The sequence below is a fragment of the Rhagoletis zephyria genome, unplaced genomic scaffold (genome assembly GCF_001687245.7).
Source record: "Rhagoletis zephyria isolate East Lansing unplaced genomic scaffold, Rhagoletis_zephyria_1.1 Rzeph_scaffold_01353, whole genome shotgun sequence".
Classification (NCBI taxonomy): Eukaryota; Metazoa; Arthropoda; class Insecta; order Diptera; family Tephritidae; genus Rhagoletis; species Rhagoletis zephyria.
Genome location: NW_016158437.1, coordinates 90373 through 107141, shown reverse-complemented (window position 1 = coordinate 107141; position 16769 = coordinate 90373). Strand labels below are relative to the sequence as shown.

At 32.8% G+C, this 16769-nt stretch overlaps 1 protein-coding gene across 1 annotated transcript in view; it reads left to right on the top strand.

Annotated features, from left to right (window-relative positions):
• The window catches only part of LOC108363730 (epithelial discoidin domain-containing receptor 1-like), a 115853-nt gene that overhangs the window by 23400 nt on the left and 75684 nt on the right, over positions 1 to 16769 (top strand). The window contains exon 2 of the mRNA XM_017617181.1: positions 16599 to 16704. Within this exon, the coding sequence (XP_017472670.1) occupies positions 16599 to 16704 (106 nt within the window). The remainder of the gene's footprint in view (positions 1 to 16598; positions 16705 to 16769) is intronic.

Below are 16769 nucleotides of genomic sequence, written 5' to 3'. Positions count from 1 at the left end.
TTAAAGTTCTTTTTGGAATTAAAGCTTTCTTAAATCTCTCTTGCTTGATACTCATATTAAAATACATATTTCGTTTAACTTGTTAATTAAACTTATTTCAACTTTTTGAAGAGGTGGCAACCCTCATACAAAATATTTCCGAAATTCAGCTTTCCTAAATCTCTCTCGATTTATACAGGGCAATTATGACTAAGAATATGAAAAGTCGTTCGCAATACAAAACAAATACAGATGACAAGATAGTTCGAAAGACGTTTATCATTCTATCAGAAAAGCCTTAGAAAAAAGCTCTCTCATTTACCACTTCTGGGGAAAAGGTATTTTGAGAGAAAGCACTGTGTGTATGTATATATCATTCAGCTCGCGTCGCTCCAACAGCGACAATAACCGAGTGAGCAAAGCACAGGTATGCCATTTGAAAGGTTCAAGTTCGAGTCCTGGGGCAGTGGAACTCTGTTTTTTAAGCAAAATTTTTTAAATTTAATTTTTAGAATTTTTTGTTTAAAAAATGAAACTTAATAATTAATTTCACTTAGTTTTTAGAAACTTATTATATAATTTTTTCTTTTCTTTTTAGCTTTTATTGGTTAAAAAGAATTTGTATATTTTTAATTTAATTTCTTTTCTAAGATCTTGTTTTTTAATTTTATTTTTTTGTAATTTCTGTATGAAATTTTTTTTTAATATTTAGTTTTTTGAATTAAATAATTTTTTTTGTTTCACTTAATTTTTAAGTATTGTTTTTTTTTATTTAATTTTTTATTGTGTTTAGTGTCTTTTAATTCTTAGATTTTATTGTCTAAAAAAAATTATTTTTTGTAAATTTCATTTAATTTTTACCTTGGCTTTATTGTCATTTTACAATTTTTTTAATTTCATTTTCCTTTATTCATAAATTTTTATTGTTTTAAAAAGAAAAATATGCATAGTTTTTACTTAAGTTAATTTTTGAAAACCTCACTTTTAAAAGGCTTCTAGCATAGGGCCAATACCTCCTGTAACGAAAGACTTTTGTCCCAACAGGTGGCAACAATCTTAAAAGCATTCTCGAAATACATAAAACTTTCCTTAACCTCTCTCTTCTTACGCCCACATTAAGGCATGTATTTCGTTCGATCTCTTAATTTAATTTAATTTAAATTTCTAAGAAGTTGAAAAAATGTTGAAAGTCATAAATAATTCGTTGTTGAACCAATTTCGTTTGACTTCCACATTTTTGTGATATTTAATTTAACTTTGAAATTATCTATCTTATTCTTACAGGCGGCAAACCCTTAACTATACTTTCGAAGTGAATCGTTTTGGAACTCATTTTGTTTGAAACCCACATTTTTGTAATATTTTTTTTAACTTAATAATTGAGTAATTTTGAATTTTTTAAGAGGAGGTAGCTCTCTTAAAGAAACGTATACGCGTCTGGGCCAAACTCGAGAAGTGAAACTTACGTTACATATCTATTTTGTCTAATAACCAATATACATACATAAATACATCTGCTTTTGCTTAAGGTTATATTTTTTATCTTTTTTCTATCTAGATGCCTGCGCCTACCCTGTTCGTTCTAATTACATTTATGTTATTCTGTTTTCCTTTATCTTCATTTTTACCTTTATACTCTAACGATAACAAAATCGATTGCAACATCCAACAAAATATCCATAACAAAATCGATGACAAATTCGATACAAATTTCGATAGCAAAATCGATAATAATATTGGTAGCAAAATCGATAAAAAAATCTCTTAAAAATCGATAAAAATATGGAAAACAAAATTGATAAATAATCGATAACAAAAATCTGTAAGAAAATCGATAAAAATGTCGATAACAACATCGATAACAGAATCGATAACAAAATCGATAAAAAATCGATAAACAATCAATAATAAAATCGATACCAAAATCGATAAATTTGATAAAAAAATTCGATAACAAAATCTATAGCAATATCGATAACAAAACCAATAACAATATCGATAACAAAATCAATAAAAATATCGATAACAAAACATACCAGTACCAGAATAAGAAGAGACAGACCCATTAAAATGTATACTTAAATGATCAGCACGTCGAACTGAGTCGATTTAGCCATGTCCGTCTGTCTGTCTGTCCGTCTGTTTGTATGCAATCTAGTCTCTCAGTTTTCGAGATATCCGGATAAAATTTGGTAGGTGGGTGTATTTTTATAATGTATTAATCATTTGTCTAAACCGGAAGAATCGGACAACTATAACATATAGCTCCAATACAACTGATTGTTCATATATAAGATTTTTCGTTATAACTTCTCCATTTATGCTCATAAGAACATGAAATTTTGCTATACTTCCACCCATTATCAACAGATAACTTAGAGTGAAAATTACAAAGATCGGGGCACTGTAACCTATAGCTCCCGTACTACTGATTGTTCAGATATAAGATTTTTCGTTATAACTCCTCCATTTAAGCAGCTAGTAACATGAAATTTTGAACTGTTATCACTCATTATCAAAAGAATTCTTTCAGCGAAAATGGCGAAGATCGGGTCGGTATAACCTATAGCCTCCATACAACTGATTGTTCAGATATAAGATTTTTCGTTATAACTCCTCCATTTAAGCAGCTAGTAACATGAAATTTTGAACTGTTATCACTCATTATCAAAAGAATTCTTTCAGCGAAAATGGCGAAGATCGGGTCGGTATAACCTATAGCCTCCATACACCTGATTGTTCAGATATGAGATTTTTTGCCATAACTTCTCCATTTATGCAGCTAGGAATATGTAAATTCTCACCGTTTTCACTCATTATTAACAGAATATTTACAGTGAAAATAACAAGGATCGGGTCACTATAACATATATCTCCCATTCAACTGATTGTTCAGTTATGAGAATTTTCGTTATGACTCCTCGATTTATGCAGCTGGGAACATGAAATTTTGCAATACTTCCAACGATTATCAATAGAATTCTTACGGTGAAAATAACAAAGATCGGGTCACTTTTACATATAGCTCCCATACAACTGATTGTTCAGTTATGAGATTCTTTGTTATAACTTCTAAATACATGCAGCTAGAAACATGATATTTCGCACTATTTTCACTCATTGTCAACAGAAAGTGTACAGCAAAATTAGCAAAGATCGGGTCACTATAACCTGTTTATTGCCCCCATACAACTGATTGTTCAGATATGGGATTTTACTGTAAAACTCCTTTATTTGAACAGCTAAAACCGATAAATTTCGTAAGATATTTTATAAAAAATAATACAAATTCTACTGAGAAAATCATCAAAATCTATGCTTTATAAGCCTTATCTCGTATACCACTGATTCTTCCTATACCAGTTTTTGCGATATATCTCCTTTATGTAGGAAGCTAAACCCATTAAATTGTGTTACCGGTTTACATACCGATCACACAGCAGTGAAAATCACTTTGATTGGTGCTAAATGAGGTATATCTTCCATACCTCTGATTGTTTAGATAAGATTTTTTCTATCTATGTGTGCTGTGAATATATAAATTTTTTCAAATGCAGTAATCTGTTAAAGTAAAGTTTTCAAATGTTCATGAACGCTATGAAGCCTTCGGCATAGCCGAAGACAGCGCAGCTCTTACTTTTTTTCTCTATAATTACGGTTATTTTAATCTTTCTTCCTCTATCTTCATCTTTACTTTTATCGGTATCCTCATCTTCATCTTTTCCTTTATATTTATCTTTGTTTTTACTTTTAGGTTTATCATTTTCTTCATCTACATATTCTCCTTCCACTTTGCCTTTCTATAAGTAAAGTGTTTAAATTTCCCTTGATCTTAATTTTTGCCTTTATCTTTCTTTGTTTTATTTTGATTTTTACCTTTTCCTTTATCCTTTTCTTTATCTACGACGTACTCATCTTTACTTTCATTCTTGTGTAGGTCTTTTTCTAAGTATTATTCTTTAACCTTTTATTAGGAAGTTTTTGTTAAATTCATACCACGTTCATACACTCAAGAAGCACTTGTTTCAGCCCCAACTATTTCCGTTGCACCATTACCGTGTGCAATTTGCGTTGAATTTGCCAATTTACTCCCAACCAACCTACTGCCGCTAAAGAAGTTTCACTTCAAAAAGATATCCTTTACATATGTTAACCCAGGTTATGACCCATCTATGTGCTAAACTACATTGAAATCCGTTCAGCCGTTCTAGCGTGAAAGGGAGTTAGTACGCTAACTCATCTCTCTCTCTCTCTCTCTCTCTCTCTCACCACTCAAAAACTCTCACAATTGCAATAATAGTAGGTCTAGTTAGTATGTGCCCCCTGTATATCAAGTCTCAAGATTGTATTCTCTCAATCGTGATCAAGTCTAGCACCGCCGGAAATGAGACGCCTTTATTAGTGAGGATCTCTGAGTCCGCTTCTAAAATTTCCCAATACACTTTCATAATTTGTTCAGAAAGAGTTTGTGAAACATATCTTTTAATCGCACATAAATTTAAATTTATACTTATAGACCTTCTGGCTGTGCATTTTTCCCCACAAACACTAAACACTTAAATGTTTATATTTTTGAAAATTCTCACGTCCTGCATTTCGGCTTAAATTTCTTAAAGAATAATTTTCTGGCAACCAGACCAATGAGGGCAAAACGTAACAACCTGTTTGTGTGGCAAAAAATTTAACTTGCCTGCCTTTACCCCATCCCTCATTTGATATTTTCATAATAAATTAGCGTACAAATCAATCAACCGCAACTAAATGAAAGCCAACTCATCAAGTTGCTATCATCAACTACTTCCTGGCCTCATAGTTGAGTTGAATAAGTGATCGAGCGCAAAAACGATTGCCCACCACTACGAGCTATTGAACAATGAATGTATGCTAGCGATGGGAACCGCTGAATAGGTGCCCCGCAAATATTGATGAATAAATGCATAAAATGTATACATAGCTGTATGTATGTATGTATGTACGTATGTGCGTTGGGTTGTGCGGCACCGAGGGAAGGCACTCAACCGCGTCCAATTGCCACAACAGCGGCAAGCAATCATCATAAAGGCGACAGAAGCGCTTATAACTGAAGCAGCAGCAGCAGCAGCAGCAGCAGTAGCAGCGAAAAACAACAACACTAACATACAAACACTTTAGTTAAGCCACAAGATATTCAACGCATTGTAGGCTAGGCTTTGGCAAGTAGAATATGAAATGACTTTAACCACGGTGTGCGGTAGCTGGTAAGGGAGTTGGCCGTAAGCTGGCAGACTCAGTTATAACTAAACGCTGTCGGCGGTAACAGGCTAAAACTGAGGCAATACAGCAGCAATAGTTAGCTGGCCGACTGGCATCCTTTTTGTTGAAATGTGTTCATTAATAAACATGAGCGCCAAGGCTCTAATGTCTACTTAGATGTGTGTGCGTGAAACTGTAGGGCAATCGCTGTTGCGTAGACTTGGCTGTGGTTGAGGCTGTTGCTGTTATTTATGCCCATTTGCCACATTGTTGCTATTGTTGTGCCTAAGACTTTATATGCACTTTGAGCCTAAAAGTTGTTTGTGAAGGATTTCAAAGTGTATGAAGCTAGTTGAGTTGAGTTGAGTTAAGTTCATCAGCATTGAGCAACAACGCTTGCTTTCGGAACCCAACGAAAATTTCGGTCAAACGATGAGACGCACATACTGATACGCATACATACATACATATGTACAATCACTTAATCAGTCCGTTTAGGCATAAAAGGCAGTACATAAATTTAAGCAGTCAATCAGTCAGTTGGTCAGTTGCTTCAGCTGTAACTGTGCGTAAGTCAGTCAGTCAGCTGGCCAGTTATCTCTTAGCCTTAGTACGCGTAGTTTGTTCTCTGGTGACCGTCATTTCAGCTGCCCATACGCGGCCGCCAATCAGTCCTTTTAAGTCGTTCGCTCCGTTTTGTTTGCATCAATCAATAAGCACAATAACTTTTTAGTCAATCAATAGGTTTGTCGGTCTGCTTTAGTCAGTTAATCAGTCAGTTTGACGTAGTATGCGTCTGAGTGTGTCCTTTAGTTAACTGCATGTGTGGTCTGAGTTGTGAAAACTTCTTATTTTTCTTTATTTCTTCTACTTTTTTATTCATTCTCGTTAGTACCTATCTGAGTTTTGTTGACAAACCCCTTAAATGGCTGCAGCCATTACAATACAATAAGGACAAGCAATAAGCAGTATAAATTATTCATTATTTGGTAATGGAGATTTATGTATATCGATTTTAAAGTTTAAGATATATTCTTTTGCATTTGATTTCTATCGAAACACATACTTAGGTTAGGTTAGGTTATGTTGGTTGGCTGGCTAGTAAAAGGCCGCACATGGACAGCTTATTAGTTCAAAGAGTTACCAGATGAGACGACCTTTCATGGTCACTAAGTAGGCGCTATATCACGAATCCGTGATCTGGCCCAATCAGGTGAGCTTCACTCGGGCACATATTTAGTACCGGGGCCCGGAGTTTCTCTTGGCAGCCGTTATACCTTACAGAATTTTTATATATTGTGGGACCTGTACTTTGGAGCGCCTTCCCAAAGCAGTTCATACGTAAATATGTCAGCACAATTTGTGCTACACCATTCCGCACTTTCTACAGTTATTACCACTTACCAAACCAATTTTGAATTGTGGCCAGTTATGAGGCCCACCAAAGGCTTATAGTCGTTCTGTGATAATTTTGTTTTCATGTTGTTGTAAAAAATTTGTATCCGTCTCTTTTTAGACCCTGTAGGCTCCTTCCTTTGCTAGAGCTTCCACTACTTCATTTCCCCCTATCTCTCTTTACCCAGATATCTAGCACAAATGCGTTTTTCTTTTTGACATTAAGATTTTTAATTCATTTCTGCTTTATAAGACACTATGAATTTTGTTTCTGCTTGTCCATCTACGTAGACAATAATTAATTTACTACTAGTGAACTCGCACTGCGTTAGAAAGTTAAAATTAAGTTTATCTTTTTAAACCTGGTGGCAGCGCTATTCAAAAACTAAACAAATCAGGTCGCTTCTGAGTGAAGGGGAGTCAATCGTGGCTTCGCTTTTTCATTGCAGCAAATTTTAAATCACCCTGCAATTGAGAAAAATGAGTACATTACAAAATTAAAAAGTTTTTAATTTTTTTGTGTATGCAGTTAAATTTATAGTATAGTAGTGCACGTTTTAAGCTACTGCAAAATTGCGTTGATTTTTGATATTTTTTATGCTGACGGCATTTTGCAAGAAGAAAATATGCAAAACCGTTTTCAAAGAAAATTAAAAAAAAAGTTTTTTAGTATTAAGTTCTCCAATCACTTAAAACTTGAACTTTATTATACTAAAATTTAATGGGCTACAAAACTGCATACTCAAAAAAAATTCTAAAGAAAACCAAAAGAAATTTTCAATTTGTAATATTCTCATTTTACCCAACTTCGGTGTAAAAAAAAAATCATAACTCAAATTATTGTAGAATGCACCCCAAAATACTATACTTAAGTATTGCGCAACACTCAGAGCTACCATTTTCCAATTAAAATCTTCTTAAATCTTTTTCGTCTGACATTGTGATACATATCTATTTTAACTAACTTATGAATTATGTAAGTTGAATTTGATTTACTATTAAACATGTGGCAACTCTCCTAAATACATTTTATTCTAAAATAAATCTTTCTCGAACGCACGTCGATTGATACCCATCTTTAATTCCATTTTCTTCTTTAGACCGGTGGCACTGCCTTTCACACACCTCAAGAATATTCTAAATATTCAAGGTAAAGGTTTCTTAAAATTATTTTGTTGATCCACATAAGAATGCCTCACATATTTTGTATATAAGTTTACTAATTTAGACTTTTAAAATAGGTGGCAACCCTCTTAAAAACTATGTATTTTCAAACTAAAATCCTCTTGAATCTCTTCCATCTGATATTGTAATACATATTTCAATTAACTGATGAATTAATTTGAATTTGAATTTTAAACATGTGGCAACTCTGCTAAATGTCAAAATGTTTCAAACCTATTTCGATTGATAACTAGCCATGTTTAATTAATTCATTGAACTTATTAAATAATTACAAAATAAACTTTAAAGCGGGTAGCAACCCTCTTAAAACACGTCTGAAATATTCTTAATGTTCGAACTAAGGACTTCTTAAATCCTTTTCGTTTGACATCCATATTTTAATATTTCATATAGCTTGGGTAAAATTTAATCAAACTGGACTTATCAAACAGGAGGCAATACTCTTCAAAACTACTACCTTCTTCAGCCTCTTTCGTCTGCCTCCCATAAGTATTTCATCTAGATCTATATATTAATACGCTAACATAAATTTTGTCTCCGTTCGCTTGGCGATTCTACCGAACCGATTTCAAAATTACCAAGATGATCAAGAACACCATTGGAAAGGTATTTCTCCGTAGATAAGCAGAGTTTTTATGGTTTCAAAATTGGCCAAAACCGTCGTTTAAACATGTCCGTATTTGTGTATAGATGTTGCTGCAACATGTTCCATTTGACATGTTTCCCAGGTTGTTTCACTTCGCATTTGAAATTAAGCTTTGAAATAAAGATAAATATGAAGATGGAGAAATAAATGATAAAGATGAAGTCAAAAAAAAGAAGGAAAAAGTGAAGATAAATTCGAAAATGGAGACAATGACAGTTACATAAGAATTAGGGTAACAGAAAGGGTAAGAAAATTTCTTGAGTTTATGAAGTGAAACTTCTTTATCAAGTTCAAGGGGAATAATGCACATGGAAATGGTTGTCAGCGGTTCAGCGGTTTGATAATAAAAACAAAAACAAAGATGCCTAGAGATACAGGCAAAAACGAAGATCAAGGTAAATTTAAACACTTTAAGGTAAAGGAGGTGAAGAGGAATATGCAAAAATAAAGAAGAAAAGGATGAGGATGAAGATCGATACTGTTAGCGATATAAAACCCGATATTGTTATCGATATGAAACTCGATATTCGATATAATAATCGATATTTTTATCGATACAATAATGGATATTGTTATCGGTATAATAATCGACTAAATAATTGATTTTGTTATCGATTTAGTAATTGATATTCTTATCGATATGTATAATAATCGATACTGATGATTGCGATATTTATCGATGAATTAATCGATTTTGCAATCATTAAATTTTTATATATATTTATGGATATTGGTATCGGGGCATGGAATGTGATCACTTTACATGACATCACATCACATTAAATTACATGATAAGATGTGACATCACATGATATTACATCATATAATATGATATCACATCACACGATATCACGTGGGATGACATCATATGGCTTATCATACTATATTATACGTGGTATCACATGATATGACATCATATGACATGACATGACATCCTATCACATCACATCTTATTACGTCTTCGCACCTCACCTCATCTACGTGAATAGATAAAGAAAAGGATAAAAGCAAAGATATGAAAGATAAAAACAAAGATGAAGACCAAAGTAAATTTAAACACTTTACTTTTCTAAGTACAGAGGGGAGTAGTATGCATGTATATGAAAGATAAACAAGATAAATTTCAGGAATAAGGGAAAGTATAAAAATTAAGATAAAGGAAAACTGATTAAGATAAATGTAATTATGATGAAACGGGTACATGTAAGTAGGTAGGGATAGAGGTAGAAAAAAGATAAAATTCACCTTAAGCTCATAACGTTATAATAACTAGCCTGTCGTTATATTCACTTATTTTTTTGTTGAACGCTTTCCCAGCAGCGTTATTAAAGGACTGAGAAAGCGCTTAGATTTATTGAAATAAATTCTTTTAACTAAAATTATCAAGTTAGCGAAATTTATCGAATCATCAAAGCTTATTATTATCGAAATTTATCGGCTGGAATGTATCGGTCATATTCCAAGTGCTGCCAAAGACCTTCAAAGATACAAAAAAAATTAAAGTCAAGGTTTAGTGCCAAAACAGCATAGAAAACAAGCCAAAAAGCCTTTTCTATTGATACCCATATTGTAAGGCGCAAAGCTTTTTTCGCCAAACTATTAATTCAGAAATTGACAATAGGAAAAAGAGCGAACCCAGAAAAAGCTTTGAGGGACAACCAGGCAAGCGGCTCACCAAATTTAGCGCATAAATAAAATATTTGCTCAATAAGCGCTACTCTGCTTAAATGAGTTTATCCTCGAGTTAAATTACTGAGTGATGAAAGTTAGACAAGCCAATAGATACAAAAAGCAATTTTGAGTGGCGTGGAAGCGTGAGATAAATATTGAGTCGAAAAATCTGAGTTATATTAAAGAAAAATTTATTTTAACAGCGTTCTTTCTTTCAGTTGTATTGAGGAGTGAGTTAAAAATTGCATTCCTCTGTGAGGAATTTTTGCGTACTCCTTCTTAAAATACGCTACTTAAAGAAATTAAGGGAGCTTTAAAAAAAGAAAAACTAACCTAAATAAAGAGGTTATCTGATCCATATGCCGGCCTTATGTGCAAATATTTTTTTTCAAGCCGGTGAACAAAAATAAAAAAATTTTAAAAAGTAATGTTTTCGCTCAGAATTTTCTGAGAACCGTAGAAAGTTATATCTTCAAAATGATTTTTTTAATTTTTTCATCGAATTACAGTCTGACAAAAATCACAGAAAATTTTGATTTTTTTGCTTCCTTCCCTTTTTATTGAGTATTACTTACCTGCCTGCATATGTAGGTAGGTAAAGCCAAGCCATAAAGTTCTTCTTTACTATCGAAACCAGATAAATTTTCGTGGACCACCATTTACAACTCGTGTACCCGCATACTTTTTTCACGCCAACGTAGACCCCTCCGAGTCTCCCGTGGACCACTCGGGTTCAACCTGGACCAGTTTTGGTATCACTGTCCTATATTGTTTAGCCGATTTATATTTAGTGAATGTTCTCGATTTTCTGCGCTACATAAAGCGCATTCAGTGATTCCACTTCTAAGGAAAGGTAGAAAGTTAAAAGCTCTTTCAGATGTCAGGCAAAGGCTATTACTAAATTATTTAATTTAAAAAAAATATAAAAATTAGATCTTTTATATTTTCCAACGAGCCCCAAATGTAAGTCCGAATTAGACCAAATTTACTGCAAAACTTCACTTGCCCTTTTAATCAAATACCTTTGCTGTTGCTTAGTTATAAAGGTATAAACGATTTACTACTTTAAAATCTAAAATCTAAAAAAAAAAAAATTCATATCACATTTTTACTATATTACTACCAGCATCGAATGCTTTGTTGTAATTTTTTTGCCTCAGATCTCTATAAATCATATTTTATTAATTTTTTCTACAGCATCAATAACATTTTGTTAGTTACCTAATCCAGCAACTTCAATTTGCTATCAATTTCAAATTTTTACAAATAATCGCGCACAATTCAAGGCCTTAATATTGGAAAACATTTACTATGTACATTTATACAATGGCAGCACTTGATGTAAGCTGGCACAATGCAGCCATACAAAAGTAGCGATGATAAAATACAAAAAGAAAAAACGCCAAATTCCAGCTAAACGAATCGAACTTTATAATTCACTAAATTGTTAGCTTTTTTTTTATATAAATGTGAGCATTTTTTGCAGTTTTTTTTTTACAGATTTTTCGCAATTTTTTTAAGCACTCACAATTGCAATTCCTCAAATTGCTTTTAGCCATGAAAATGCATTGAAATGTAATAGCAAATACAAAGAGATATACAAATTCGAAATAAAAAATAGAAAACAAAAAGTGAATGCGAGTATAGGAGATATTTAAAAAAAAAGTGCATGCTTGTAGCCAATAGTTATAAAAATAAATCGTAGTGAAAAATAGCAGCAAAAATAAATAAGCTTAATATATAATTCTGAGAAAAAATGCTTTGTTATGAAAAAATATACACTTTTTGTTGTTGTCCCTGTCATAGCTATATTTTTTTACATACTGATTTTGAAAAAAAAATAAAAAATAAATTTAGAATTGCATTTCAAAGTTGAGTGCGCAAATTGTCAACACTACAGCTCAATGGGATTTACATTTATTTTTTTTAGTGTTGTTTCTATTGTTGCATTAGTTAGTTCTGCATGCGTTCTTTAAGCTGCTAGCTCTAGTATTTTTTCACAAAATATACAACTTTTTTCCATTTTACTATAGCATACATTTTTTTGTTTGCAAATTTTACGCAAATTGTTGATTGTTATAGTTCAACTGACAAGCAACTGATGAGCGTAATATCGCTGCTCTGTTTTACTAATTTTTTTTCCAAAAATTTTTGTGGTAAAGCTATTTTTTCCGCTAAGCGCATTTTATGTAAAAAAAATCGAATGTTACATTTTTAAAATTCAATTAGAATGCTTAATAAAGCATATGAGCATCAAAAGCAATAACAACCATTTATCAAGTCAACAGCCAACTAACTAAAATTTAAGCAAAAACTCCTATTGAGCCTATTAAATAAAATCACCAAAATGCAATTAATGTACGCTTCGTTAAACTGTTGCCGCAGTTGAGCAAGTTGTGGCTAGTAAAATTTTAAATTTATGTCAGCTCACTTTTTTTAATTTTATTTTATTTTTTTTCAAGAGGTCGAAGCGTCATACGTTTAGGTGGCAATTCGCCAGTGTAGGAACTAAAAGTCCAACCTCTTAAATTCTGCTTAATGGAAGTGCTCTGAAAAGAGGTCTTACCCTGCGGTCAAAACCGCGTATGTGAATTATGTAAATTATTTTCTAGAGAGTAAAAACACTCATATTTCAAAATGGTTCTCTTTTTTAGAAAGCAATCGTATTTCTGGCTAGTCAGTATCAGTTTTACTTCTTTCGCAGTCCGTGCACTGTGTCCAGGTCTGACAAAACAACAAACAAAATATAAAGCTAGTAGTTGGCTAGATTCTGCGAAAGATTTACGGACCTTTACGCGTTGGTGATGGCGAATATCGCTGTATGAGCTTTACCACGATTTATGTAGACATAGTGCGGCGAATTAAAATTCAGCGTCTCCGCTGGCTTGGTCATGTCGTTCGAATGGACAGAAACGCTCCTGCTCTGAAAATATTCAACGCGGGCCGCGATGCTGGTAACAGAGGGAGAGGAAGGCCTCCTCTGCGTTAGAAAGGCCAGGTGGAGAAGGACTTGGCTTCACTTGGCATTTCCAATTGGCGTCAGTTAGCACAGAAGAGAAGTGACTTGTGTGCTGTTTTGGACTCGGCCTAAATCGCTTAGGCGGTTACAGCGCCAATAAAGAAGAAGAAGAAGTTGGCACTAGTGTTCGCGTAAACAGATTAATATTAGGTATAAGTTAACGTCATTCCCTGCAAGGTACCCTTTACAGAAGAATACGTTTTCCTCTTAAACATCCATCAATATTTGCCAGCGTTTGGAAATTGAACTTTCTTCGTGATAAATTCTAATATCTAAAGAAATAAATTTAGCATTGTAAAGCTCTTGAGATAGAAAATTCACGAAGGATAATTTGACCTTCAAAAATAGGTGGTTTTAAATTTATTTCCATTTTTTATCTGAAAATAATATGCATTCAACTTTTTAACAAGTTTTCAACACATCTATATCTATGTATATATGTATGTATATAATACGCGAAGGCATTTTTTGTGCAGCATAAAAGATCTGCACCGTTCGTTCGATTTTCAAAAATGGGGTGTCAAATTAAAGCGCTTGGCCAGTAGATGTGCAAACTGGTTTTATGTTTTCGAAAAGAGTTGCCACCTGCTGAACAATTAAAATAAAATAAAAACCGATTTTCAAAGGTGAGGTGTCAATTAATAAGCTCGGGCTGTAGATGTGCAGTAAGGCTTAACTTTTTCCAAAAGAGTTCCTACCTTTTAAAAAATTTAGTTCAAATTATTTAAAAAGTTAAAACAATTATTACAAAATGGGTATCAGTCGAAATGGATTTGAAAAGCTTTGTTTCATAACTTAACTGAAGGAGGATTGCCACCTGTTTTAAAAAAATTAAATCCAGTTTGAAATAAGGGAATTAGGTAATAGAAAATGTATGGGCCATAGACGAAAAGGTTTAATAACGTAGTAGTTTGTAAATATTTTGCAGAGGGTTGCCAGCTGTTTGAAAAGTCGAATTTAGATAATTTATACACAATAAAATGTGCTAAACAAAAGGGTATTAAGAAATCTATATTATTAACACTTAGAATATGTTTGAGGTGTTTAAAGAGGGTTGCCACCCGTTTAAAAAATTAAATTGCAATTATTTAATAAGTTATATAAATTACTAAAATATTGGTTTTAAACGAAATGGTTTTGACAAGGCTTTATTTTCGAACTACATTAAGAGTGTTGCCACATGTTCAAAAAATCTAATTCAACTTAATTTAATAGGACAAAGGTTGTTTAAGTAGGTTTTACCTACTACTTTTGAAGAAGATTGTCATCTTTTTAAAAATTCGAGTTGAATTAACTCAAAAGCGAAACAACGTCAAGAAATCTTTAGGTTAGACATTTAGAATGTGTGAATGGGGTTGCCACGTGTTTAAAAAGTTGCATTCAAATTATTTAATAAGTTGGATGAATTTTTAACAGGTTTTCAATGGGTTTCCACGTATTTGAAAAATCAAATTCAACTTAATTTATCAGTGAATTTAAACACATATGGGTCACAATTTTGGACGAAATATATTTAAGAAGATTTGTTTGAAAATACGTTTTGATAAGGATTTACACTTATTTTGGTAGTCAAATTACTTAAATTATCTTATACGCAAATTTTATGAAATATAACAAATATGCGAAAGGGATTTATTTATTTTAAAAATATGGTTGATCAGGCTTGCCACCTTTTCGAAAAGTCATACCGTTCTAACTAAGTATGTTTATGTATTAAACGAGAAGAAATTTTTATTGGGGCCATTAAAGTTGCACCGTTCTTTCAAATTTCTAATATGAAAAGTCTAAGTAAAGACCTTGACATGTAGATGTGCGATAAGATTTTATTTTTTGAAAGGAAAACTTTTTTTGTCGGTACAGGATGATCTAAAATTTGATGATATTACAACTGACACAACGCGAGACCTCTCTTCACTCAGAAACGGCGTTACGAATTATGATGAAATATGACACTTGGGTCGCTTATAACTCTAAATAAAATTTGGATTAGTTTCTAAATTTTTTAATCGAAATGTTGGGCGTTCTATTATTCCTTGTATTAAGATGTCGATTTCCATGGTCGTAGAAACCGAAAAGCGCATTAATATTTTAAGAGTTCACTAAATGCTTTTTTAGGTCAAAAAGAGACAAAAAAACACAAAAAATGTTACTTTTGAAGGCCGAGGTAACTTCTAATTCAATGTATCTAATTTGTTGTATTTTTTTAGACTTAAAGCTGCATTTAATGTATCCTTAAAAAATTTGAAATGGTTTTAAAATTTATTTCGATAGTTGTTTTCATTCTCGAGATATAAGATTTTATTAGGAAAAATTTTAAATTTCTACACTCTGAGCCCCACACAACTTTGGCGCTTCTTGTTTTATATACATACTTCGCATGCGGTGCAAAACTATGCTGTCATCAATCGTGATAATAATAATATTTTGGTACTTACACTTTTGCTAAGTCTTTGGCCGAGCTTATCCTCCAACTTGTGACGCGCCTCTTGATGTTGTTACACAAGCGGAGGGACCTACAGTTTAGCTCTAAAAATTGTATACTCAAAAAATCCCAATACTTCTGAGAAAAAAGTTTGAAATTTAGAGTAAAATCTATTGAATTTTTTTTACAAAGTTTTAAACTTGGGTTTTGTTAGAGAAGTAACTGTATTTTAATTGAAAATTCTTAAAAATAAATAAAAAGGCATAAGGGGAAAAGAATATTAAACAACGACCGCTCCGCTCCGCCATTTTCTGGCACTATTACCATGTTTTTTTTATTTTTTATTCAATTTCTTTTTAGTCTTTAGCCACCATAAGCAGTGTAATGACGTCTGCGAATCCAATAATTTCAGCTCCGGTAGAGAGTGCAAGTCTGAAAACAGCATCGTACATTACCCGCTCCAATTACCCATCGCATTCAACCTAGCAGAACTTAAATTTGACATAAATTCGCCGCACAGATCTAGCGGTGTTAAGTTTAAAATTAATTCCATCATCTGCTGTTTCTCTTTCATTTCGGCTTCGAATAAATTCTTGGTTAGCGCGCGCCACCAGACGTAAGAAAGGAAATTCTTTAAGCACATTTTGCTAGCATCTAAGTATAACTAAATTTATGTTATATTTGAATATTCTATTGGTTACATACTCGTACCTCTTAAAAAAACACTTCGCAAAGCCAATTTGTGTCGCTTTAAGTAGATCTGAAACCTGTAGTAAATTATAATTATAAGGCCTACATTCAGGCGCGCAGTTATTTACATTTAACTTTATATATTTTAGAAAAAGCTTAATAAAGGTGAAAGCATACGAAGACACAACAAAAGTAAAACGAGAAAACAATGCTTTTGCAAATAGCTTTTGTAAATATTTTTATGTATGTATATTATACAAAAAAACCTACTTAATTCCTGCTTGCGCAGTTCGCTACATCGGCATCATATTTTTCCTTTCTCTTTTTAATTTCCACCCCATACCATTGCATACTTACAGGCACCTGTAAGCAGCCGCTCGGCATGGAATCCGGTGCCATTGCTGATACGCAAATCACCGCCAGTTCAGCACATGACATGGGCAATGTGGGCCCACAACATGCCAGGTGAGTGCAAAGGACATGAAAAGCCAATTCTTGCTTTAAATTGTTTGATTTATGGTTGTGTAAGT